The 24,812-nt window shown below is 61.6% G+C and overlaps 1 protein-coding gene across 3 annotated transcripts; it reads left to right on the forward strand.

Moving 5' to 3' along the window:
• The first annotated feature begins 743 nt into the window (after positions 1-743).
• Positions 744-24,203, forward strand: LOC111139491 (capicua transcriptional repressor). Of its 3 annotated transcripts, none has more exons than XM_022491764.1 (20): positions 744-3,556; positions 15,084-15,233; positions 15,316-15,550; positions 15,633-15,762; positions 15,858-16,040; positions 16,124-16,289; positions 17,261-17,463; positions 17,546-17,771; positions 18,192-18,295; positions 18,544-19,777; positions 19,857-20,044; positions 20,444-20,565; positions 20,666-20,832; positions 20,936-21,226; positions 21,326-21,648; positions 21,959-22,218; positions 22,319-22,473; positions 22,553-22,684; positions 22,974-23,105; positions 23,202-24,203. In XM_022491764.1, exons 1-20 carry the CDS (start codon positions 751-753, stop codon positions 23,567-23,569), a joined length of 7,575 nt encoding a protein of 2,524 aa, XP_022347472.1. In that variant the 5' UTR covers positions 744-750; the 3' UTR covers positions 23,570-24,203. The 3 variants fall into 3 exon arrangements, with proteins under 3 accessions (XP_022347472.1, XP_022347473.1, XP_022347474.1); XM_022491765.1 differs by having other exon boundaries at positions 22,322-22,473; XM_022491766.1 differs by lacking the exon at positions 744-3,556 and adding an exon at positions 12,914-13,098.
• Positions 24,204-24,812: the final 609 nt, after the last annotated feature.

The following is a 24,812-nucleotide window of genomic DNA, read 5'->3' on the forward strand; positions in this document are numbered from 1 at the left end:
TCCCACGATGGCTGGCCATGCCAGGCAGCCCAGAGGGGTGGGGGTGGGGGTGGAGAGAGGCTCACATCACAGCCCAGTCACCTTCTTTTCTGTGACTGTGTTCCTGTGCATGTGTGTGTATGTGTATGAGTGTGTGTGCTGTCTGGACAGTGACAGTGCAAGGAAGCGTGTCCTCTGGATCAAGTGACAGGCGGCACACTGAAATGGTTAGGAGCACAGACTTCTGAAGCAGCCAGATTGCCTGGGTTCAGACCCTAGCTCTGCCATTTCCTAGCTGGATGAATTTGAACAAGTTGCTTGTGTTCTCTGTGCCTCAGTTTCTTCACGTAGGGCTGTTGGTAACACCTGCCTCTTAGGGATATTGTCAGGATGAAATGGGTTAATAAAATCAAGTTCGGCCCACGGCTTGGCACAAAGCAAGTGCTCTACAGGCATGAACCATTACTGCCTTTTTGTGCCCCGTCAGGCAGTTGCACATACCTGCTGTGGCCTGTGTAGAGGGAACAGATATATGTCAGTGTCCCCAACGAGCCAAGAGTACATAACTCAGGGGACATGGGTGCCAGTCTGTGTCCAGGTGCCAGTCAGGGGCCCCCATGAGTGGAAGACAGCCAAGAGAAAGCCTTCAGGTATGACGGACCTGACTATGGCCTCAGCAAGTGGGAAGTCTTGGGGGACACTGGCTCTGGGAGGTTCCTGAGTTGCTCCCGATGATCCCTGTCTGCCCTCCCACCTGCAGGTGGACAAAAGATGAAGCCAATGAAGAAGGCATGTGTCAGTCTCCCAGGTTCTGGCAGTGGCGGCAAGTCCCCACCGGCCACCCGGGCCAAGGCCCTGAGACGGCGAGGGGCTGGGGAGGGCGAAAAGCCAGAGGAGGAAGATGAAGAGGTACAGCAGCAGCAGCCCCAGCAGCCTCCGGGGCCAGAAGAGGCTGAGGAGGGTGAGGAGGAGGAGTCCGAGAGGGGCCCTGGGGCTGAGGGGCTGACCCCGGAGCCACACCCTGACGACCCAGCGGCCCCAGGCCCTGCTGAGGACCCCAAGGTAGAGGGGGAGGCAAGTCGCTGGGAGCCCTCCCTCAGCCGTAAGACGGCCACGTTCAAGTCTCGAGCGCCCAAGAAGAAGTATGTGGAGGAGCATGGAGCCGGCAGTGGTAGCAGTGGGCCGGCCGGGGCCCCTGAAGAGCGGGCACGAACCCCTGAGGAGGCCAGTGCCCTGGGTGTCCCTCCACGGCCACCCACCTCTACCCGTTCCTCTTCCACCGACACAGCCAGCGAGCACTCAGCTGACCTGGAAGATGAGCCCGCCGAAGCCTGTGGGCCAGGCCCCTGGCCCCCAAGTGGCACCAGCAGCGGATACGACCTGCGGCAGCTGAGGTCCCAGCGGGTGCTGGCTCGGCGTGGAGACGGCCTCTTCTTGCCGGCCGTGGTGCGCCAGGTGCGCCGAAGCCAGGACCTGGGCGTTCAGTTCCCTGGGGATCGGGCACTGACCTTCTACGAGGGGGCACCCGGCGGTGGTATCGATGTGGTTTTGGATGCCACGCCGCCGCCAGGTGCCCTCGCGGTGGGCACAGCCGTCTGTACCTGCGTGGAGCCCGGCGTGGCTGCCTACCGTGAGGGTGTGGTGGTGGAGGTGGCCACCAAGCCTGCCGCCTACAAGGTCCGCCTCAGTCCTGGCCCCAGCTCCCAGCCTGGCCCGCTGGCCGCTGTCCCACAGCCCCCACAGCTGCCACACCATGAACCTGAGGAGGCCGTGTGGGTGGCCCGTTCCAGCTTGCGCCTGCTGCGGCCCCCCTGGGAGCCTGAGGCCCTGCCTAGGAAGCCCCCCTCGGGCCCTGAGGAGGAGCAGGCTGAGCCGGGGGGCGCCCTGCCCCCCTGCCCTGCTGCCCTGGACTCCAAGCAGCCTGAGGATGCCGAGGTGTCTAAGATCAGCTTTGGTGGCAACCTGGGGACTTGCGAGGAGGGTGAGGAGAAGCACCCGCCAGCCCTGGGCACCCCGGCCCTGCTCCCGCTGCCTCCACCCCAGCTCCTGTCACCGCCACCAAAGTCCCCAGCTTTTGTGGGCCCGGGCCGCCCTGGGGAGCAGCCGTCACCCTGCCAGGAGGGGAGCCAGGGTGGCAGCCGGAGCAGCAGCGTGGCCTCCCTGGAGAAGGGGGCAGCGCCAGCCGCCCGGGCACGCACACCGCTGACAGCCGCGCAGCAGAAGTATAAGAAGGGTGATGTGGTCTGCACGCCCAACGGAATCCGCAAGAAGTTCAACGGCAAGCAGTGGCGCCGGCTGTGCTCCCGAGATGGCTGCATGAAGGAGTCGCAGCGGCGGGGCTACTGCTCTCGCCACCTGTCCATGCGAACCAAGGAGATGGAGGGCCTGGCGGACAGCGGCCCAGCTGGGGCTGGGCGGCCGGCAGGCGTGGCGGCACGGGAGGGCAGCACTGAGTTTGACTGGGGTGACGAAACATCGCGGGACAGCGAGGCCAGCAGTGTGGCAGCCCGCGGGGACTCGCGCCCACGCCTGGTGGCTCCTGCTGATCTGTCCCGCTTTGAGTTTGATGAGTGTGAGGCGGCCGTGATGCTGGTGTCGCTGGGCAGCTCTCGCTCTGGCACACCCTCCTTCTCTCCTGTGTCTACGCAGTCGCCCTTCTCACCTGCCCCATCGCCCTCCCCATCGCCGCTCTTTGGCTTCCGCCCAGCCAACTTCAGCCCCATCAACGCCTCACCAGTCATCCAGCGCACTGCCGTCCGCAGCCGCCACCTGAGCGCCAGCACCCCAAAGGGAGGTGTGCTGACCCCACCAGACCTGGGTCCCCACCCGCCGCCACCTGCCCCCAGAGAGCGCCATTCTTCTGGCATCCTACCCACCTTCCAGACCAACCTGACCTTCACCGTGCCCATCAGCCCTGGGCGGAGGAAGACAGAGCTGCTCCCCCATCCGGGGGCTCTGGGGGCCCCTGGCGCAGGGGGTGGAGGAGCCACCCCGGACTTCCCCAAGAGTGACAGCCTAGACTCTGGTGTGGACTCGGTGTCCCACACACCTACACCCTCCACGCCGGCTGGCTTCCGGGCTGTGTCGCCTGCTGTGCCCTTCTCCCGTTCCCGCCAGCCCTCGCCGTTGCTGCTGTTGCCCCCACCTGCTGGCCTGACCTCGGATCCTGGGCCCTCTGTGCGCAGGGTTCCTGCTGTGCAGCGGGACTCCCCTGTCATTGTTCGAAACCCTGATGTGCCGCTGCCCTCCAAATTCCCTGGGGAGGTGAGCACTGCTGGTGAGGCGCGGGCAGCGGGACCTGGGCGGGGCTGCCGAGAGACCCCAGTGCCCCCTGGGGTAGCCAGTGGGAAGCCTGGCCTGCCCCCACCTCTGCCAGCCCCTGTGCCCATCACCGTGCCTCCAGCCGCGCCGACTGCCGTGGCCCAGCCGATGCCCACCTTTGGCCTGGCTTCTTCACCCTTCCAGCCGGTGGCCTTCCACCCCTCACCTGCTGCCCTATTGCCCGTCCTGGTCCCCAGCAGCTACACCAGCCATCCTGCCCCCAAAAAGGAAGTCATCATGGGCCGACCTGGGACAGGTAAGAGATGCCAGTGCAATGGCTGGGTGAGGGCTTAAGGGGACGGGGCTACTCGCAAACTGGTTCTCGAGAGGTGAGCTCCCCACCTGGGGAAGGGCTCAAGGGGAGATTAGCCTCCTCTCTGCAGATAACTCTGCAGGAATTCACGTGCCAGGCAAGGGACTGGACTTGGAAGGCTCAGGACACTGTTTCTGGAGGCCTCCTGTTAGGAATGCACTCCCAAGGGCTCAAGCAGTCAACAAACCTTTCCAGAGCTTTTGGGAGCCAGGCCCCCACAATCCTCATGGGGTAACAGAGGAACAGAGTTGATAATCGTGATGACAGTTGCCATGTCTGGAGGACTGGTGGGGACATCATCATGATAATAAGCATTGCCTGTGAGTTATCTTGCCAAACCCTCAGACACACCCCGTACTGTACCCGGGACTGTTTTCAGCCCTTTGGAAATATTCGCTCATTTTGTCTTCATGAGCCTAACAGGCAGTGGGGGTGGGGGGAGTAGGATTAGGCTCATTTAGAGGCAACTGAGACCAGGTTATTTCCTTGCCCTGGATCCCACGGTTAGTAAGTCCTGGACCCAGCCTGCAAAACCAGGCAGGCCAGCTGGCTGGTCCCTGCTGGGCCACAGTGCCAGGTTATAGATGGGAAGATGGAGGTTCCAAGGTGTCTTCTGCCTCGGGGTGGCAGGATCAGGACTGGAGTGCTCACCTCATGCCTGTGCCCAGGAAATATCACAGGTGCAGTCAGTGCCATGATCGGAGCTGGGGGTGTGCTAGGCAGGCCTCCAGGTGTGAAATCCAGTCTGGCTGCCCTCAGGAAAGGGCGTGTAAGCCAAGAGTTGAAGGATGAGCAACCGTGGGCTGGAAGAGCCTCTTAGGAGACCAGAAGGAGCATAGGCAAGCAAAGCCACTGTGGCCAGAGGGCTGAGGCTGGAGGCCGGGAGAGCCAGTGGCCAGGCTAGGTTGGGCCTTGTCAGAGCAACCGTCAGGGAGGGTGCCCAGTCACCAGCCCCTTCCCTAGCATCTTCTTTTTTTATTTATTTCTTAATCCACTGTTGACTGGAGTACCCTGGTCGTGTGGTAGTCGGTACTGAGGACACAGCCCTGCCCTTACAGGGCACACAGTCCTGAAACAGACAGATCTGTCACCAGACAGTGAGCAGCCTGAGCGGTCAGAGCTGGGATGGGGGAAGCCCAGGAGGCCGTGGGAAGTCAGGAGGGCTTCTTGGAGAAGGGGCCAGGGGGTCTAAAGTGAGATATGCAGGGTGTGCAGAAGTGAGTCTGGCAAGGCCGGCAGGAGGACCATGAGGCAGAGGGAAGAGTTTGGGCCCAGGCCTCGAGGCCAAAGTAAGTATTTAAAGGAAGTGGAATCTGCAAAATCAAAGGCTCTAGAGGATGGTGAATGCGGGAATGCACGGCTCTGTCCACGAGCAAGGGTCAGTTCCCCGAGGGCCCTCAGGAGACTTGGGAACTTTATCTCGGTGGCATTGGGGAGCCAAGATAGTCTTTGAGCTGATCATCTGACCACACCTGTACCGTGGAGGGCGAGTTCCAGGGCCTGAGAGCAGAGAGAAGGAGAGCAGGGAGAAAGGGGGCTGCGGTGGGGATCTGGGTGGGAGCTGGGACTGGGGCAGAGAGGCTGATGCGACTGGGATCCCAGGCCCTGACCTCACAGAGCTCCAGCCCAGACCCAGAGCACAGGGACACAGGCGCCGTGCTTGCCCTTCAGACTTATATGCTGAGGTTGTGAGTTGTGTTTTTTTCCCCTGCCCCCAGCATTTTTTACATTTGTTAGTGTAGTTGATAGGAGCCCATTTCCACAGAAATGGGCACAGCAGGGATTTCTGTCTTTAGCCAGATGAAGAAAGTGAAGCAGAAGGACTCCATCTAGAACTATCCTCCTCTCCCCCCCCCCCCGCCCACATGCCCATAGCCCCTGACATTGCCTTCATAGCATTGTATCACGTGACCCTCACTGCTGGCATTTGGAGGGGGATGGCACTGATGCAGGGGACCCGAGGCTCACCAAGGCAGACCCAACAGGGGTACCTGCCACCATTTTCCAGATGAGGAAAAGTGACAGAAGAAGAGTCCTGATTGAGGTCACCCGGCCAGGGAAGGTCAGGACTGGGCCTTGAACCGGGTCTCCCAATCTCCAGATCATAGGATGCTCACTGCCAGAAGCTACAGCGGTCATAATTTCTTGAGCACCACCCATGTGCGTGTGTGCGCGGTACTCGGCTCTCTGAGTACCGCCTAAGCGTTTACTCACCGAATCCTCACAACACCCCAGGATGCCAGCACCATTAGTACTTCCAGTGTTGAAGAAACCACATCTCAAGCGGTTAAGTGACTTGCCCAAAGTCACCCCGCTAGGAAGAAGGATAGGCAGGATTTGAACCCAGGCTGTCTAGCCCCAGGCCCTTGAGTCCTGCCACTAACAATGATAACAGTAATAGTAACCAGCCTTTCATTAAACATTTACCACGCGCCCAGCCCCAGGCCATCTCATCAAATCTGCCTGATGCTGTGCAGGAGGGATTACCAGCCCGGTTTAGGGGTGGGGACTGAGGTTCAGGGAAGGGAGGCTGCGGGCTGTCTGGTCGTCAGAACCTGTCCAGGGCCTGTCCTGGCAGTTCTGAGCAGCGCCTCTCTAACAACACCCATGCTGAGGTATCCAGGCTGCCCTAAGGTTCCCAGCCAGTAGGTCCTCTTGTTCTTCCCAGAGGCCTCCCCAAGCCCTTGGGAGGCAGGCACCCTGGGGCCTTCTGCCTCTGAGGCCCAGGTGGGGCAGACTATGCCCGGTGGCATAATGAGGCCGTAGTCCTGTCCCTTTCTGCCTGCTCATGCCAAGGCCTGACCCTCACCCAGGGCAGCAGGTGTGAGGGGGCGGTCTGGGACAGCTTGCCTGCTCCTGTCCCCCGCCAGGCATTTGCTTCCGCTGGGGGATGTGCCGGGGCAGGCGGCTGGCATTCTCCACATTCTGTGTGTGGCCGGGCCAGCCAGCTGCCATTGCCACCTCCCTCTGACTCTTCCTGCCTGCTCCCCAGGAGAGGAAGCCACCCCAGGGCCTGCAGCCCCAGCCCAGGAGGCCAGATGTCTCAGCCCCATTCCTGGCATGGCCTCCTTTCCAGCTCCCAGCTTCCGCCTGGCTTCCCTGTACTGACAGGCAGTGCCCCCTCTCCTGGGCCTCTGTCTGCCTGCCTTTGAGCCACTGTGTGTCTCTCTCTTTCTCCCTTGGGTCCCTACATCTGTCTGTCTGGGTCTCTATTCCTGGGTTTGAGTTTCTCTCTCTGGTCTTCTGTCTGTCTCTCTTTCTCTCTGCCTCTCTGTGTCTTTTTTGGTTTGTCCTTCCTAGACATCAGTCCTTTTCTGAGCTTTCTTTCATCCCACCTTTCTTCTGTTTTGGGTCCCTGTCTTGGGATCCTGTGTCTCTGGGCCACCCTCCCCTGACCCTCCTCCCCCTCCTCAGACAGACTTGGTTGCCCCTCTCCCAGCCCTTCACCTCCACCCTGTGCCCATCAGGCGCTCCACCCCTTTGAGTCTGTGGACAGTTGCTAAGCACTAGGTCCCTCACTCCCTTCTTAGGGAGTGGTGGGAGGTTGTACCGGCCTGGGAGCCACTTCCTGTTCCTTGACAAATTAATGGCCCACCACTGTCCCTGAAACGTGGTGAGAGGTGTCAGGAGCCATCTACATCCAAGCACCTGTTCCCAAGACAGGCAGGAAGGCGGGGGCTGCATGGGCCAAGCTAGGAGATCCGGCTGTAGGGGAACAACAGGAAAGCAGCTCCTGTGCCCACCCACCTGCTAGAGGGTATGACCCAGATCACCCCGACCGCCCCCTCAATGCCTTGCAGGAGACACATTTGGTGCCAGCTCCATTTAACGGAGTCCCACATGTAGTAGGACCTCAGACACTATGCTTGGCCAGGTAGGGAAAATAAGGCCCAGAGGGGCTTAGGTTCTCTTGACTCCCCAAATCCAGATTCTGCCCAGCAGAGTTTATGTTTTGTCTCAAACAGGGAACCCCTTCTCTCCGACCAGAAGTCCCTTATCTCTCCCAGGCCCAGGCTGAGCAGCCCTGGGGGATGTGGGTGGGGAAGGCAGACATGGAAGCAGGCAGAGGCAAGGATGAGCGGAGGGAGGTATAGAGTCTGGGGAAGCCAGAGGACAGAGACAACTCGGTGACTTGATGCAGGGTGATGAGGGAGGTACGGGTGTCCTCAGTGGAAGTGACATTTGAACTAAAGCTTGAGGAATGAGTGGATTTCAGGAGAGTGAAAGGCGTGTTCCTGGCAGAGGCAGCCATAGGAACAAAGGCCAGGAGGGGTGAAAGTGCATGACCTCTCTGTGTCTAGTGGAAGCTGGAGCTGACACTAGAGCCCAGGATTGGCAGAAGGGTGCCAAGGAGCACAGGTCTAGCCAAGCCAGCTTGAATGCTGGTAGGTCGGTGAAGAGGCAAAAGTTTAGACCGGAGAGGGAAAAGGTTAGATTTGGATGTCAGAGATCCCTGGAGACTGCCCTGGAGAGGAAGGAGGCCTAGGCTGGGAAGAAGAGGATGACCTGCCAAGAGAGAAGAGAAGGGGCGTTTTTGAGGTAGCGGAGTCAATCTTAGAGACTTCCCTAAAGAGACCCCAGCACCGGGAGCTGTAAGGGATCAGGCTGCCTCCTGGCGGCGGCGGCGGCGGTTGCCGGCGCGCGCATGCGCGGGAGGGGGGGGGCGGCCCGGAGCCCCCGGCGCCCGGGCATTAATGGCTCCATTAGTGGCCGGGAGGGAGGCGCATTAGCGGCGGCGACGGCGTCTGGCTCCCATTACCACCGGCGGCAGCGGCTGCACCACAGGCGGCTGGACCTTAGCCCGCCGCGCCGCCTCCTCCGCCCGCACCCCGTCCCCTGTTCCCGCTCCTCACGGGGGCCTGGGCCAGGGAACCCTTGTCTCCCTGTTTCCGCAGCAAAGCTGATTGAGGCACACCTAGGTTCAAATCCCGACCGTGCCACCTCCTGACTGCAAGATCCTAAACTCCTTTGAACCTTTTTCTTGCGAAGCAGCCGGGGAACAGGGTGCACCCGGACTTTGCAGATCCGGACCCGTACCCTGAGGGCCGCGCCCCGGCCCTGTCCGCACCGAGGGGCGCGGATTCCCGCGCCCCAGGGGTAGGCCCCGGGCGTCGGGCCTCCGTCTTTTCCATTGGCTGCCTACGCGTCTGCCGACGCTGATTGGCCGAAACCACCCCCCGCCGTTGCGCCATTAACCCTTAAGCGGCCGCGCCCTCGGGGTGGATGGGGGGGCCCCCGGGCAGACTGCTCGGGTGCCAGCTGGCCCGTGCCCGCCGCGGCCCGCGTGGGTGTCAGGCCGGCCGGGCGCCCGCCCGCCCTCCCAGCACAAAGCGGCTTTGTGGGGCCCGCCGGGGACTGGCTGGGGGCCAGGCGGCGAGTGGAAAATCTCGTGAGCGCGGGGAGGAGAGGAGAACACAGGGCGGCGCCCCCTCCTCCGCCCGGGTTGGGGTGCCTCCCTCAGTCCGCGCCGACCAGCCCTCTCAAGCCTGGGTGCCTGTACACTCCCCCACACCCCCGCCCCTTTCCACCCCCAAACCCACATGCGCCCCTCGGTCCTATCCCAGTCCGTCGTCTCCCAATCCCTGGGGACCCTCCCCCACACCTCTTGCCTGCCTCTTTCCCTCCTAGTCCCCCTGCCTACCCCAGCCCCACTCACACTGACTCACCCCGGCGCTATTTTTAGGCCCCCATCCCTCCGGAGCGGCACCAGCCCAATCCTGGGCTCGTTCCCCAGGCAACCCTGGCCGTCGCCGACGCCGCCCGGGGTGGGTGGGTGGGTGGGTGTGTATGTGGAGAGCGGGTGAGGGGAGCTGGGGACACCGGGGTGGTGAGTCAAGGCGGGGACCCAGGCCTGTAGAGCAGGGTGGGGAGCCGCGGGGGACAGGGGCGCGGTGCCTCTGGGGCTCAATAAATGGGCCCGTGAGTTCAGAGTGTGTTTGCTTGTCCCTCAGTCTGTCAGCATCCCTGGCTGTAAGCCCCAGGCCTCTGGGCAGGCCTCAGCCTGTGCCACCCTGGGTGGCAGTTGGTGTCTCTGTCTGGGCTCCCTGTCCCTGGGCTACTGGGCGGGGTAGTGCTGCGGGGGATGTTTGGCGCCAAACCTTTTGTGGAATTGGTGGTGGGTGGTGTAGGGGGTACCTGCCTTGAGTGAAGGATGGTGTTGCACCTCCTCTCAGATGGGGCTGGGGCCCTGGTTTGGGAAACCCCCTCAGCCTTTCCCAATTAGGGAGGCCCCAGTTAGGGTTGAGGATGGCTCGAGAGATGGAGCTGTCTGGGGTTAGGACCTGCTCCCTCCTCTCCACTTCTAATCACCCCCACCCAGGGTTCCTCCACTCTGAACAATGGAAGCTAAGTATAGGGCTGGCCCAGTGCCCAGGGCAGGGGGGCCCTTCCCGCCCGGATTCCGGCCCCTCCCTAACAGGCTGGGTCCCCACTTGGCTGTACCCTACCCTGTAAGGGGCCTCTTCCCATCCCTCCTATGTGGGCACTGTGTCTTCTACCAGATGTGCAACCCTCGCAGATGTGTGGGGCCCTCTTTCCCTGCTATGCCAGGCCTTGCTCTTTTTCACACCCTACAGAAGTGGGGGAACTGGGGGCAATGTTTCTCTGAGCTCTGTCCTGGGCTGCATTACAGTAGGGAAGGGGTTAATTTTCAGTAGGTGACTCACCGGTGGGAAGAGGAGGGGGCAGCAGTGGGGAGATAGTGGGCCACATTGATTTCAGCCTTGATTTCTGCCTCACATTGCAGTCCCTGGGGCAGTGAGGTAATGGAGGGTCTGAGTCTGGGGCTGCATAGGGAGGAGGGGGCAGTCACCTAATAGTCCCTCCAGTGGCCCCCTCCAGGCTCACAGCCAAGTGTCTGGCCCTGCAGTCTCTGGAGGTCAGAGGGCTATGGACGTTCCCTTCCCCTCTGGGCCCAGATTACTGGTTTCTGTACCCTTTCCATGCCTTCGGCTCTATCAGTGGATGGAACAGGCTGGGAAAGGGATTTGTTTGTGCTTGTCGCTGACTCCACCTGTGTAGGAGCCCACTCTTTGTCCATCAGAGGTTGTGCAACTTTTAAAAGCTGCCCGGGTGTGACCCCAGGCCTCTGCCTGTACTGGATGTGACCCTAGGGCCCATCTTGAGTGATCCAGAGCCTCTGCCTCTCTCCCTGGTGGACTCCAGACTCTTGCATATGTCTCTGTGGGTACTCTCTGGCTTTTCTGTAGTTCTCTTTGTATCCTTGTCTGACCATATTCCTGGAGGTCTGGGAGTGTCTGCCTGGGTCCACCCCAAGGTTCAATTTTCAGTAGTGGAAAGAGCAGCTGAGTTGGAGCACTGGGCTGTTAGGTTCTGGAGGGATGATCTTGCACAATTTATTCAGTTTCTCTGAGCCTCATTTTCTTGTCTGAACAATGGGCATAATAAAGTGTACCTCCCTAGTGGATGTGAGGATTCAACAAGCAGTATAATACATTCAAGCTCCTAGCACACTGAAGCCCCAGTGTTCATTTCCTTTCTTTCTCCTGGCCCCTTTCTGGAAGGGGTAGCTCCCAGCCTAGAGTGGTAGGGCCAGCCCATGGTGGTGCTCTGTGCCCCCACCCCTCTTGCCTCCCACTGCCTTACTGTGAGGTGGAGGGTCCCAGATGGCTGCTAAGTGTCAGGCCAGTGAGTGACCATGGTGCTCTGTATCCCTGGGGGGCCAGGGTACTGAAGTAGTGCTTACTGGGCTAAGTTTAGGTAGCGTGTGGGGGTCAGTACAATGGCATCTGTGAGAGTTAGCCTGTATTGGGGACGGGAGTTGCCAGGAAGGCCACATGAGGGTGTGTGAAGATGGAAGAGTGTGTGTGGTTGTGTGGGAGGGATGTGGGGTGTGTGTGTGTGTGTGTGTGTGTGTGTGTGTGTGTGTGTGTGAGATGGACAAGCAGCACTTGTGATGAGATGTGTGAGATAATGCTGCCTGTTTGATATGTTTGTATGATGATTCATGTGGGCTGGCAATGAGAATATGCGTTGGTGAAGCACGTATGACAAGGCGTGTATGAAATGGGTGATATGGAGGATGGGTGAGAACGAGTGTATGATGATGGGTGGGGAGTGATGGACCAGGAGTGTGGGAGGTCGTATGACATGTGAGCAGGTGTTCAAGGTATGTGACTTCGTGTGTGACAGTTTGAGTGTAAGGCCAAGGGTACATGTTACCGTGGGATGTGTATGAAATAATGGGTGTGGCAGGAAAACTGTCTATGAAAGGGTGTGTGTGTGTGTGTTTGTGTGTGTGTGTGTGTGTGGTGGGGGAAGAGTCTGCTGGTGTTGAGTTGGTAAGGGCTCCCCGTGGCTCGCGTGCCTACCGCGCAGTTCTTCTGCCCTGCGGAGCCGTGCGCGCTCAGGCGGGCGTGAGGGAGGGGGGGGGCCAAGCCGCGCGTGAACGTGTTCTTCGCGTGGACTGGACACACGTAGCACCACACACAACCCCGGAGCCTCCGCAGCGCGGTGCCGCGAACCGCCCCCCCTGGCTCGCTGCCTTTACTGCAGTGCGCCCTCCCTGCCACCCTCCTCCCGCGGTCCCGCCCCGGGCCGGCTTGGGGCCAACCGGATCCCGCCCCGCCCTTTCCTTATTTGCATATGACTGACGTTCCCCCGGGGCGGCCAATGGGGGCGGGCGCGGCGGGGCCTGACCCGCGCGCGGCGGCGGCAGCCAATGGGCTCACGCGCGGGGGGGCCGGGCTTGCGCGGAAGGCCGCGGGGGAAGCGGGGAAGGGGCGGGAGGAGGTGCGGCGGGGGGAGGGGAGCGCGTAGTAGTGGCGGGGCGGGGAGGCGGCGGTGGCTCTGCGCGGGGCTCGCTTGGAGCGCACGGACGCACGCACGCTGGTCCGTCTGGCCCCTCGGAGCCGAAGGTCGACCCGGCGCTGAGCCGCGGGCCCGGAGCCCGGAAAGGCGGGGCGGCAGCACCGGCAGCCGGAGCGCTCGGGGCCAGAGCCGTTACCCGCCGGAGCTGCGAGGGAGGGAGGGAGCGAGCCAGCGAGAGGAGAAGGGAGGGGGCCACCCCCGCGCACGCGCGCCGCGCCCCGCCCCGCCTGCCCCGCCCGCCGGGCACCAAGCGGGAGGAGGGAGAGGGAGGGGGCGGCGCCGATGGCCCCTGTGCCGCGCGCCCCGTGACGGCCCCCGCGCGCGCCGGGGGGCGGGGCGGGGCCGGCGCGCTCTGACCTCCCCCGCCCCCCGGGCGGCGGGAGGCAGGCGGCGCTGTGCGCAGGCGCGCCCGGCAGAGACCCCCCCCCCCGAGTGGGGCGGCCGGAGGGGGGCGGCGGGGGGGGCATGCGGCGACGGCCTCCAGCTCCCCCCGGGCCCGAGCGGCGACGGCCGAGGAGCCGGCGGCGGGCGGAGTGGCGGCGGCCGCTGAGGAGGCGCGAGCCCCGGCCGGGCCCCCCCGCGCCGGACCATGTACTCAGCCCACAGGCCCCTGGTGCCCGCGTCCGGCGCGGCCTCCCGTGGCCTCGGCATGTTCGGTCAGTAGAGCCTGGGCCCTGGGACTGCAGGGGTCAGGGTGTCGGGGTGCTAAGTGCGGCGTAATGGTGATAGGGGTATATAGTACGAGAGTCATAGAGGCGGAGTACAGGGGTGACGGGAAAGTTACAGAGCTCAGCTGGGCCAAGCGGTTAGTGTTGGCAGGTGGGAGTGTAGCGAGAGTGATGGGAGTGAGGCGAGGGGAGTAGCTGGGGACAGCTGTGGTGTTTGGGTAATGGGGTGGAACGGTCCGTTGTCATTGGAGGTGAGGGGTGCAGAGTAACTGGGTTGGGAGCGTGGATCAGGATAGGGGCAGCATGAGACCTGCTGGTCTTAGGTGTGGAAGAGAGGGGGAAGGGAATGTGATGGAGTAGTGGGGCTAAGAACAGGGTTTGGGAAGTGAGTGAGACACTGCTTGCTTAGAGCAGAGTGATGGGCTGGAGTGTGTGTGGTGTGCTTTGCAGAGGCAGAAGGAGGGACCCAAGAACCTGGACCACAGTACACTGAAGAGGACTTGAGGGGCAGGACTAAAGGACTCTTCCTCCATTGTCTGCTGGTCCCCTTCTTCCCCACCTAGCAGATGAGGAGGCCCAATGAGAAAGATCTTGGTGAAGAGAGGGACAGGTCAAGGTCCTTGGGGTTGGAGGGCCGAGCAGGCTTTTGTGGTCCCCAGTGCCCCAGGGATTGGGGACAGGGTTCTTAGAGCGTCTTGAGACCCCCTCCAGTGTTGGCTTCCTTATCCTTCTTCTGTTGACTTGACGTCTACTTTTTCTTTTGTCAGCCCATTGCAGAATGAGGTCTTACGGCTAGCGTCTCCTATAGAGCTCTCTTAGTCCAGGCTTTTGAAGGCATAGAGGGGTCATCCCAGGTCAGATTGATCCGGATCAGGGGGAGGCCTGGAATGATGGAGACCAAGGCTAGGGCGTTTCCCTTCTCTCTTCATCGTCTTCCCTCGCAGGGGCCTCCTCAGCTGGTTCCACTTCCCCCAGGGAGCCAGCAGTGAGAGGGCAGCCCACTCCTAACCTAGGCCTGCTCCAGGAGTCCTGCCAGGGATGGGTCCCAGCCCAGGGCTTAACCCTGCTACCACCCAGCTCCTGGGGCAGAAGGTGGGACCCCTGGAATTGGCCTTCTGGGAGGGAAGTGGTTTCCTGTGAATATTCTCAAGAAAACACCTGGCACTTTTGTCTTCTTTGGGCACAGACTTGTAACAGTTCTCTTGCCTGCCTCATTGTCTGTGCCTTTTTTTCCGAGGGGTTTACCACACCCTCCCCTTTTTGGGCAAAGAGGCTGGATGCTGCACCCAGGATAAGCTCAGAGCTTGAGAGGGAGGGGGGCTGGGAGACCTCTTTGTGGGCAGTAGATTCTGTTAAGGGACGGGGGAGACACTGGAGCCACCTGTGCTCAGCCCGGGAAAGGCAGGTCTGGCTCCTTGGGGTTTGTGGTATGGGGAGGGAGGCAAGGAGAAAGACTTAAGACTCCACACCTTGTGGGTGATGGAGAGGGAAGAGAAGGGGAAACGAAGCATGGTCTCCTCAAGAGAGATAAAGGGAGTAGGAGGTGAAGATGAGGGGCTATGTCAGTTAGGGTGCTGGGAATGTGGCATGACTGGGGAGAGTTCCTAGCCCTGCTCAGGTTTTGGGGCCTTGGGAGTATGAGATGGCAGTTGAACATGGCCTGGTTTGTGACAGGAGCCAGTCATTCCTCTGGCCTGGTCCCTGGTGGCAGGGCTGGTGGAGGTGGGGGAGGGAATGGGGCGTGAGGCCTATTTCCCTTCCTAGCTTCTGTTTTCTTTCGTGTAAACCTCGGAATCGTACAGGGAGGAGTTTTTCCTGAGTGATGTTGCACGCACGAGCCCACGAGGCTCTGGGATAGTGGAAGGGGGTGTGAAGGAGGCGTGGAGCCACCTCATCCAGGGTGGAAAAGAGCTTGAGTTGGGGTTCAAGGCCAAGGTTTCCTGCTGCACAGCTTAGCTGGCTTCTTCCCACAGTGTGGACAAATGTGGAGCCTCGCTCTGTTGCCGTGTTCCCCTGGCACTCCTTAGTCCCTTTTCTGGCCCCCAGCCAGCCCGACCCCTCTGTGCAGCCAAGTGAGGCCCAGCAGCCTGCCAGCCACCCAGTGGCCTCCACCCAGAGCAAAGGTGAGGAGTGGGGGGCTGCAGAACACATGGGAATAGCATCCAGGGAGCTCAAGAGCCCTCTGACTTGCCTCTCTGCCCCCAGAACCTGCTGAGTCGGCGGCTGTCGCTCATGAGCAGCCACCAGGTGGGACAGGGAATGCTGATCCTGGGCGGCCCCCTGGAGCCACCTGCCCTGAGAGCCCAGGGCCCGGACCCCCGCACACTTTGGGGGTGGTGGAACCTGGAAAGGGTCCCCCTCCCACCACTGAGGAGGAGGCCCCTGGCCCTCCAGGAGAGCCCCGGCTGGACAGTGAGACGGAGAGTGACCATGATGATGCGTGAGTGCCACGAGGCTTGGGAAGTGGGAGGGGATGGTGACCAGAGATGGGGCCCTCACTGTCCCTGCCACTCCCGCCACAGCTTCCTCTCCATCATGTCTCCCGAGATCCAGTTGCCCCTGCCACCCGGGAAACGCCGGACCCAGTCCCTCAGTGCCCTGCCAAAGGAACGAGACTCCTCTTCGGAGAAGGATGGACGCAGCCCCAACAAGGTGCCTCACCTCTGTACCTGTCCCCAGCTTGCCCTCTGGCTGCCCAAGCCTGTTTCGTGGTTCTAACATCCCACTTGGGCCTCTGTGTGCTGCAGCGGGAGAAGGACCATATTCGGCGGCCCATGAACGCCTTCATGATCTTCAGCAAGCGGCACCGGGCCCTGGTCCACCAGCGTCACCCCAACCAGGACAACCGGACCGTCAGCAAGATTCTGGGCGAGTGGTGGTATGCCCTGGGGCCCAAGGAGAAGCAGAAGTACCATGACCTGGCCTTCCAGGTAATGCCTCTTCCTCTTGGTTCCTCCCCAGCTTCCTCTGGTGGGGTAAGTGAGTGGAGGATCCCTCCTCTCTCTCCTGCCAGGTGAAAGAGGCCCACTTTAAGGCTCACCCAGACTGGAAGTGGTGCAACAAGGACCGGAAGAAGTCCAGCTCAGAGGCCAAGCCTGCGAGCCTGGGGCTAGCAGGAGGACACAAGGAGACTCGGGAGCGGAGCATGTCTGAGACGGGGACTGCCGCTGCCCCTGGAGGTTGGTTGGCTCCTTGGTTGACTTGCCCTGCCCCCTCCCTCCGTGAGAGGTGCCAGCTACCCCCTTGTTAGCTCAGCCCCTGCACCAGAACCCTATGTGCTGTCATTTCATTTGAAGACCCTTACCCATAAGGGAACTGGTAGTTTTCTCATATAAAAGAGTCAGGGAGGTTCAGACAGATAGAGTTTCCAGACAGTCATTTCGTTATCAGTTGTCATTTATTGAGCATTTATTACATGCCAGGCACCAAGGGGAGTATAAGCTCTATTTCTGAAAGTCATACCCTCGTTTTCCAGATGAGAAGACGGACTCAGGGTGCCTGGGGGGCTCAGTTAAGCAGCTGCCTTCGGCTCAGGTCATGATCCCAGGGTCCTGGGATGGAGCCCCACATTGGGCTCCGTCCTCAGTGGGGAGCCTGCATCTCCCTCCCTGTGTGCCTGCGGCTCGTCCTGCTTGTGTTGTCTCTGACAGATAAAGTCTTAAAAAAAAAAAAGAAAGAAAGAAAGTGAGACTTAGGCAGAGTTACTTGTTGGAATTTGTAGAAGACTAGTAAATGGTAGAGCCAAAGCTTAAACCCCAGTTTGGTAGGTTTCCAGAACCATAGTTGGAAGCCCCTTGTTGGATGCTTTTGCTGACAGAGTGTCTCGCTTGCATAGCACTATTCTGAGGCACGTTTTTGGAGTGACCTGTGGGTTCGGGCCTGCAGTTCTCTGAAGGTGGGGTTGCTTCCTCTCTGAGATATGGGGATGGAGACTCAGGTCCATGGTTATTAGCAAGCGAGCATCACACTGCCTTCAGAGAAGGCCTGCTTCCTGAGGAGCAATCCATTAGAAAATGCCAGGCTGGTGGCTCCCAGGTAGCCCAGGATTTTCAAACTTCTTTTGCTCAGGACCTAGAGATATCTGTGGACAGCTTGGGTGCCGCTAAAAGACTTCTTGACTCTGTGACACCTCTCTCCTTATGTTGTGCAGTGTCCTCGGAGCTTCTCTCCGTCGCAGCCCAGACACTCCTGAGCTCGGATACCAAGGCTCCAGGGAGTGGTTCCTGTGGGACAGAGCGTCTGCACACAGTGGGGGGACCTGGCTCGGCCCGGCCCCGAGCCTTCTCCCACAGTGGGGTCCACAGCCTGGATGGTGGGGAAGTAGATAGCCAGGCACTACAGGAACTGACTCAGGTCTGGGGGCAGGGGAGCTGGGCAGGGAGGGCTGCCCCCAGGTGATGGCCCCCACTGAACTCTCCTGGTGCCCGCCCTGCAGATGGTGTCCGGCCCCGCATCCTATTCTGGTCCAAAGCCTTCCACCCAGTATGGGGCTCCAGGCCCCTTCTCAGCCTCTGGTGAGGGAGGTGCCCTGGCGGCTGGCGGGCGACCCCCGCTGCTGCCCACCCGGGCCTCCCGTTCCCAGCGTGCAGCCAGTGAGGACATGACCAGTGACGAGGAACGCATGGTCATCTGTGAGGAGGAGGGAGACGATGATGTCATTGGTGAGCAGTTGCAGGGCCTAGAATCCTGCCCAGAGAACAACAGGCTAAGGTTTGGGGAGTGGGCAAAGAGTTGATCTAGGTCTCAGGCTCTTCTTCTTTCTTGTCTTGCGTGTTTGTTTATGACTGCAGGCATGTTCAGCTCAGGCCCAGCCCTGCCCTTGGGAAGCTCCTGGCCAGGCAGGAAACCAGGAGGACAGGGGCGTGGATGGTCAGGCCATGGGGCACAGTGTTAGGTGGTGGTACCTGCATGCTCTTAGGCTCCCCCGGTGGGCAGGTGGGCACACCCTAGGCGGAGGAACAGCGTTCTTGGACAATAGTTACTGCTGGCAAAAGGGGTTGAGGCCAGGGCCTGGGCTCCCTGCTGTCCCTCCTGGACAGTCTTACACCCAGCCCTTCTGCCAATACTCTTCTCTCCCTCAGCTGATGACGGCTTCGGCGCCACTGACATTGACCTCAAGTGCAAGGAGCGGGTGACTGACAGCGAGAGCGGAGACAGCTCTGGGGAGGACCCAGAGGGCAGCAAGGTGAGAGCTGGGGAATTGGCACTATCTTGTCATGGTCCTAGGAAGGGGAGATGTGTGCTCTTGTGTGCATCACTACAGAGAGATTAAGGCCCAAAGAGGGCAAGCTCCTCACCCCATGGTGAATTGGGTCACAGACTGGGTGAACTACTGAGGCCTTCAGCTGGCCTCGATGTCAGGCGGGAGAGGGTTGGTCAGGTTGTGCCTGTCGGGGCTCCCTTGATGTGGTCGTGTCCCCTCCTTCCACCTAGGGTTTTGGCCGGAAGGTGTTCTCGCCTGTGATTCGTTCCTCCTTTACCCACTGCCGCCCACCTTTGGACCCTGAGCCCCCAGGGCCCCCGGATCCATCACCTCCAGCCTTTGGCAAAGGCTATGGGCCCACCCCGTCGTCGTCCTCGTCCTCACCTGCCTCCTCCTCAGCCTCAGCCGCCACCTCCTTCCCACTGGGCTCAGGGACCTTCAAGGCCCAGGAGTCAGGTCAGGGCAGCACAGCAGGCCCACTACGACCCCCACCTCCTGGGGCTGGGGGCCCAGGGACACCTTCCAAGGCCACCCGGTTCCTCCCATCGGATCCTGCCGCCTTCCGGCGCAAGAGACCTGAAAGTGTGGGAGGCCTGGAGCCACCAGGCCCCTCGGTCATTGCAGCACCTCCTGGCGGGGGAGGAAGTGTCCTGCAGACGCTGGTCCTGCCCCCAAATAAGGAGGAACGGGAAGGCAGCGGAACCCGCATGCCCTCGGCCCCAGCCCCGTCACTGGCCTATGGGGCTCCGGCAGCCCCCTTGTCCCGCCCAGCTGCTACCATGGTCACCAATGTGGTGCGGCCTGTCAGTAGCACTCCTGTGCCCATCGCCTCTAAGCCCTTCCCCACCTCTGGCCGGGCTGAGGCATCTCCAAATGACACCATTGGTGCCAGGACTGAGCTGGTCACGGGGTCCCGGGCGCCAGGGAGCTCCCCGCTGGGTGTAAGCTTAGTGTACTCGGACAAGAAGTCGGCAGCCTCTTCGCCGGCCCCGCATCTGGTGGCTGGGCCCCTCCTCGGTACCGTGGGAAAGGCCCCTGCCACAGTCACCAACCTGCTGGTGGGCACACCGGGTTATGGGGCCCCAGCGCCCCCTGCTGTTCAGTTCATAGCCCAGGGGGCCCCTGGCAGTGGAGCCACCACAGGCTCTGGAGCAGGTGCTGGGAGTGGCCCCAATGGGCCAGTGCCCCTGGGCATCTTGCAGCCAGGCACCTTGGGCAAGGCTGGGGGAATCACCCAGGTGCAGTACATCCTGCCCACGCTGCCCCAGCAGCTTCAGGTGGCGCCTGCCCCGACACCAGCCCCTGGGACCAAGGCAGCAGCTCCTGGCGGCCCCGCACCAACCACCAGCATCCGTTTCACCCTCCCCCCGGGCACCTCCACCAACGGCAAAGTTCTGGCAGCCACCGCACCCACCCCTGGCATCCCCATCCTGCAGTCCGTACCCTCTGCCCCACCCCCCAAAGGTGAGGCTTGGGCTGAGTGGGGAAGGAGAGGGGCCCCAGGCCTGTGTAGCTCTCTGGCAACTTCTCTCTCCCTTTGCAGCCCAGTCGGTGTCTCCTGTACAGGCTCCGCCCCCGGGTGGCTCAGCCCAGCTTCTGCCCGGGAAGGTACTGGTGCCCCTGGCGGCCCCTAGCATGTCCGTGCGGGCTGGAGGGGCTGGCCAGCCACTGCCCCTGGTGAGCCCGCCTTTCTCAGTACCTGTGCAGAACGGGGCCCAGCCACCCAGCAAGGTAAGGGCATCCTGGCTCCTCCTGTTCCTGTCCCCTCCCCTCCTGCGTGTTGGTTTCTGTGCCATGGTGTCTGTGTCTTTCCTTTGATCTCTCGTGCTTTTTTCCTTTCTTTCTTTTTTTCTTTTTTTCTTTTTTTCTTTCTTGAACTGTCTCTAGGACCGTGAGTGCGTTTTTATGCGTCCTTCGATGTCTGTGTGCATCTCAATTCTGCTCTCAGTGTCTGCACCTTGTTCCTTTGTGTTTCACATGCCTTGCTGTTTTCTTTGTTCCTTTCTGTCTTACTTCTAAAATTTGTGTTCTCTGTCTTTGTTGAGACCCACCTTTCTAGGTCTGGGTCACCCCCCCACCCCATTCCCAAGTCCCCAGCTCACCCCAGCCTGTGGGTGCCCTTGCCCACAGATCATCCAGCTGACTCCGGTGCCCGTGAGCACACCCAGTGGCCTGGTGCCGCCCCTCAGCCCAGCCACACTCTCCGGACCCACCTCCCAGCCTCAGAAGGTCCTGCTGCCCTCCTCTACCAGGTAATGGCAGCTGAGCCCTCACCTGGAGGCCAGGCCAGAGAAGGGTCTGGTGGGGGTGGGCAGCTCACCTCACTCCTCCCCCTTCCTCTCCTTGCGGCAGAATCACCTACGTGCAGTCGGCGGGTGGGCATGCCTTGCCCCTGGGCACCAGCCCTACGTCCAGCCAGGCTGGAACAGTCACCTCGTATGGGCCCACGAGCTCGGTAGCCCTAGGCTTCACCTCGCTGGGGCCCAGTGGACCCGCCTTTGTGCAGCCCCTGCTTTCAGGTGAGGGGCAGTGTGGCAGGCAGAGCTGGGGACCCAGGGTGGTGCAGAGGCGGCCCAGGCCCTAACTGGGGCTCCTGCCTCTCCTGTGTCTCCGTCCTTGCAGGCCAAGCTCCGTTGCTGGCTCCTGGCCAGGTGGGCGTGTCGCCAGTGCCCAGCCCCCAGCTGCCGCCAGCCTGCACAGCCCCCGGAGGTCCCGTCATCACTGCATTTTACCCCGGCAGCCCTGCACCCACCTCCTCAGCACCCCTAGCCCAGCCATCCCAGGCTCCCTCGGGTCTGGTCTACACCGTGGCCACTAGCACCACCCCACCTGCTGCCACCATCCTGCCAAAGGGCCCACCAGCCCCTGCCACTGCCACCCCGGCCCCTACCAGCCCTTTCCCTAATGCTGCAGGTGGGTGTTGGGCCAGCCCAGGGTGGGGTGGGTTGGGGGACTCAGGAGAAGGACTCCAGACAGGCCTGGCTCAGCAAATGCTTTTCTCCCCACCAACAGGCTCCATGACCTACAGCTTAGTGGCCCCCAAGGCCCAGCGGCCCACCCCCAAGGCCCCCCAGAAAGTGAAGGCGGCCATTGCCAGCATTCCCGTGGGTTCCTTCGAGGCAGGTGGTCCTGGGCGGTCAGGCCCTGCAGCCCGGCAGCCCTTGGAGCCTGGCCCAGCCCGGGAGCTCCCTACCCCTGAGTCTGAGCTTGAGGGGCAGCCTGCGACACCGGCCCCTCCACCACCCCCAGAGACCTGGGCTCCCATGGCCCGGAGCAGCCCCCCGCCTCCCCCACCTGCTGAGGAGCGGACAAGCAGCAAGGGCCCTGAGACTGTGGTGAGCGCTCAGCAGGCCCCAGGGGCTCCTGTTGCTGCCTGGCTCTGCGTGTCAGTCCATCATCTGCTTTTCTACTCCATTTCCGTTCCCTGCACACCTGTATGACCCATGTTCTTGTTTCCCCTGGGGCTGGGGGTGGGGGGTGCAGTGGAGCTGGGCCTCTTATGTTCCTTTTGCTTATCTGTATGACTGAGTCTTCTCCAAGACTCTACGTCTGGGTCAGTCAGCATCCCACCTCTTTGTTGTTCTGAGTTTTGCATCACTGAGTCTGAATCCAGTATTCTCCATCTCTCTGCTATCCCTACCCCAGGCCAGCAAATTCCCCAGCTCTTCATCTTCAGACTGGCGAGTCCCCGGGCTGGGTCTGGAGAGCCGTGGGGAGCCTCCCACCCCTCCCAGCCCAGCGCCAGCTCCGGTCTCAGCCCCCAGCGGCAGTGGCAGCAGCAGCAGCGAGGGCAGCAGTGGGAGGGCAGCCGGGGACACCCCTGAGCGCAAGGAGGCCGCTGGTACCGGCAAGAAGGTGAAGGTGCGGCCCCCGCCCCTGAAGAAGACCTTTGACTCTGTGGACAAGTGAGCATGGGCTGGGGTCTGTGGCAGCGTGTGTGGGGCTGGCAAGAGAGGGGGGCAGCTGCAGCCTGGGACGGTGGAGGTGACCCTGCTGGCTCTCCAGCAGGGTCCTGTCAGAGGTGGACTTCGAAGAGCGCTTTGCTGAGCTGCCTGAGTTCCGGCCTGAGGAGGTGCTGCCTTCGCCCACCCTGCAGTCTCTGGCCACCTCGCCCCGGGCCATCCTGGGCTCCTACCGCAAGAAGAGGAAGAACTCCACCGGTAGGCGAGTGTGGGCCACCAGGGGAAGGCGGGGGACAGATGGGGGCCACCTCCGCTGAGCCTGCTTCTGTTGGACCAGACCTGGACTCGGCCCCCGAGGACCCCACCTCGCCCAAGCGCAAGATGAGGAGACGCTCCAGCTGCAGCTCAGAGCCCAACACCCCCAAGAGTGCCAAGTGTGAGGGGGACATCTTCACCTTCGACCGTACAGGTGCCGGCACCGAGGCAGGCGGAGCTGTGGGTGACCCAGCACCTGCAGGAAGGGTGGGGTCTTGGAGATGAGGTTACAGAGGAGAGGTGGGGTGGGTGTCGCTTAGAGGAAGGATGGCGGGTCCAGGATGGATTGGGGGGGTTCTGGAGTCTGATAGGGTCCAGAGGCAGGTGCCCTCTCTGAACTCTGCTGTGGAATAGAATTTGGTGAGGGCTGGGTGGACACTTCGGGCGGGGGCAGGGGCCTGCTGCCGCAGTCCCCAAGACCCTGCTGCTTGCTCCACTCCCAGGTACGGAAGCGGAGGATGTGCTCGGGGAGCTGGAATACGAGAAGGTGCCATACTCTTCCCTGCGGCGTACCCTGGACCAGCGTCGGGCCCTGGTCATGCAGCTCTTCCAGGACCATGGCTTCTTCCCATCAGGTGAGCGTGGCTCTGAGTCTTGGCGGGCACTTGCAGCGGTCCTGCCTGCTCCTCTCACCCTGGCCTCCCCACCCCCCACTGTCCTTCTGTCCCCAGCCCAGGCCACGGCAGCTTTCCAGGCCCGCTACGCAGACATCTTCCCCTCCAAGGTGTGCCTGCAGTTGAAGATCCGTGAGGTGCGCCAGAAGATCATGCAGGCGGCCACTCCCACGGAGCAGCCCCCTGGAGCTGAGGCCCCCCTTCCTGGACCGCCCCCCACTGGCACTGCTGCTGCCCCTGTCCCCACTCCCAGCCCTGCTGGGGGCCCTGACCCCACCTCACCTGGCTCGGACTCTGGCACAGCTCCAGCTGCCCCGCCACTGCCTCCGCCTCCGGAGCCAGGTCCCGGACAGCCTGGCTGGGAGGGCCCCCCCCAGCCGTCCCCCCCGCCCCCTGGCCCCTCCACAGCTGCCACAGGCAGGTGAGGGCTCCGAGAAGACCCCAGGACCCACAGTACGCCCCTCAGGACATGGACAGTATGTAGGTGGCAGGAATCCGGGGTGGGGGAGGGCAGGATGGTTCCCTCCTCCCCAATAAAGCCATTTCGTCCTTTTTAGTTTTGGGCGGAATGAGGCCTGCTCCTCTTGTCTATCCCCCTCCCCCCACAGCTTTCTCCCTGTGATGGGGGGCAGCTGAGGGGAAGCAGGGGCACAGTCTCCCTCCACCGAGCCCCTGTATATAACCTGGAGTGTGTTACCTTCAGACCTTTTCACTTGTACTTTATGCAAAATGGCTCATGTGAGGGCTACAAGCTGGTGGGTAGTGTGGGCCTTGGGCCACAGGGAGGTGCCTGTGGAGTAGGGGGAGTTCATGCACCCCTTTTTTCCCCAGAGGGGCTGGACTCAGGTTAGTTTGGGGTGGGGGCTCCTGCACTTTGCCACAGGCATGGGGAGGGTTCTCTCCCCACCCCCTCTGCCCTCCCAACTTGGGTTGTACTTTCTAAGAAGGTGATTCCCCCTACCCTTGTCCCTATCCCCAGAACAAAACATGTTGATCATGTGCAATATTTCTTACTGTGCCGAGAAGCCGAAATGACCGAAATTAAAGCTGTTTAACACACCTGTGTGGCTGCCCACTCTACAGGGAGAAGGGGTGTGGGTCGTGCTGGTCCTGCCTCCAGATGGGCAAGAAGCTATACACTAGCTCTCTGCTCCCCCAACACACCCCTCACCGCAGGGAGCAATGCCAGGTCGTACCCTGTGGGCCGAGGACCCCGGCTCACTGTGGACTGAGCAGCCTCTCTGGCCCTGGTGCTTGGGGGTCACTGTGGCTACTCTGCGTCTTACGCAGACATCTGACAGGAGGGGGTCTGGAGGTGTGAGATGAAGCTCTACAAGGTGGGCAGTTCACCCTGGAAGCCGCAGCTGGACCTGGGGCAGGGTACAGTGCTGTTCTCAGTGCCTCTTGCTGCCCCCACATGGCCCGAGCCAGCACTGCAGCCAGGCAGCAGGAGCCTCTCTGGGGCTATACCCTGCAGGTCCAGCCTGTGGACTGTGCCTCCCTGGAGAGATGAATGCCCATGCCCTTTGTGGAGGGAGGGATACCTGCGATGGGGGAGGTCAGAAAACTTCTGCAGGAAGTGGCATCTAAGCTAAGACCAGAGCATCAGAAGTTCCAGCCTGGGGGAGATCTGCTGTAAAGAGGGGAGGACAGCTTTGGCTGGGCTTT

The sequence above is a fragment of the Enhydra lutris genome, unplaced genomic scaffold (genome assembly GCF_002288905.1).
Source record: "Enhydra lutris kenyoni isolate GAN:26980312 unplaced genomic scaffold, ASM228890v2 scaffoldscaffold110, whole genome shotgun sequence".
NCBI classification, from domain to species: domain Eukaryota; kingdom Metazoa; phylum Chordata; class Mammalia; order Carnivora; family Mustelidae; genus Enhydra; species Enhydra lutris.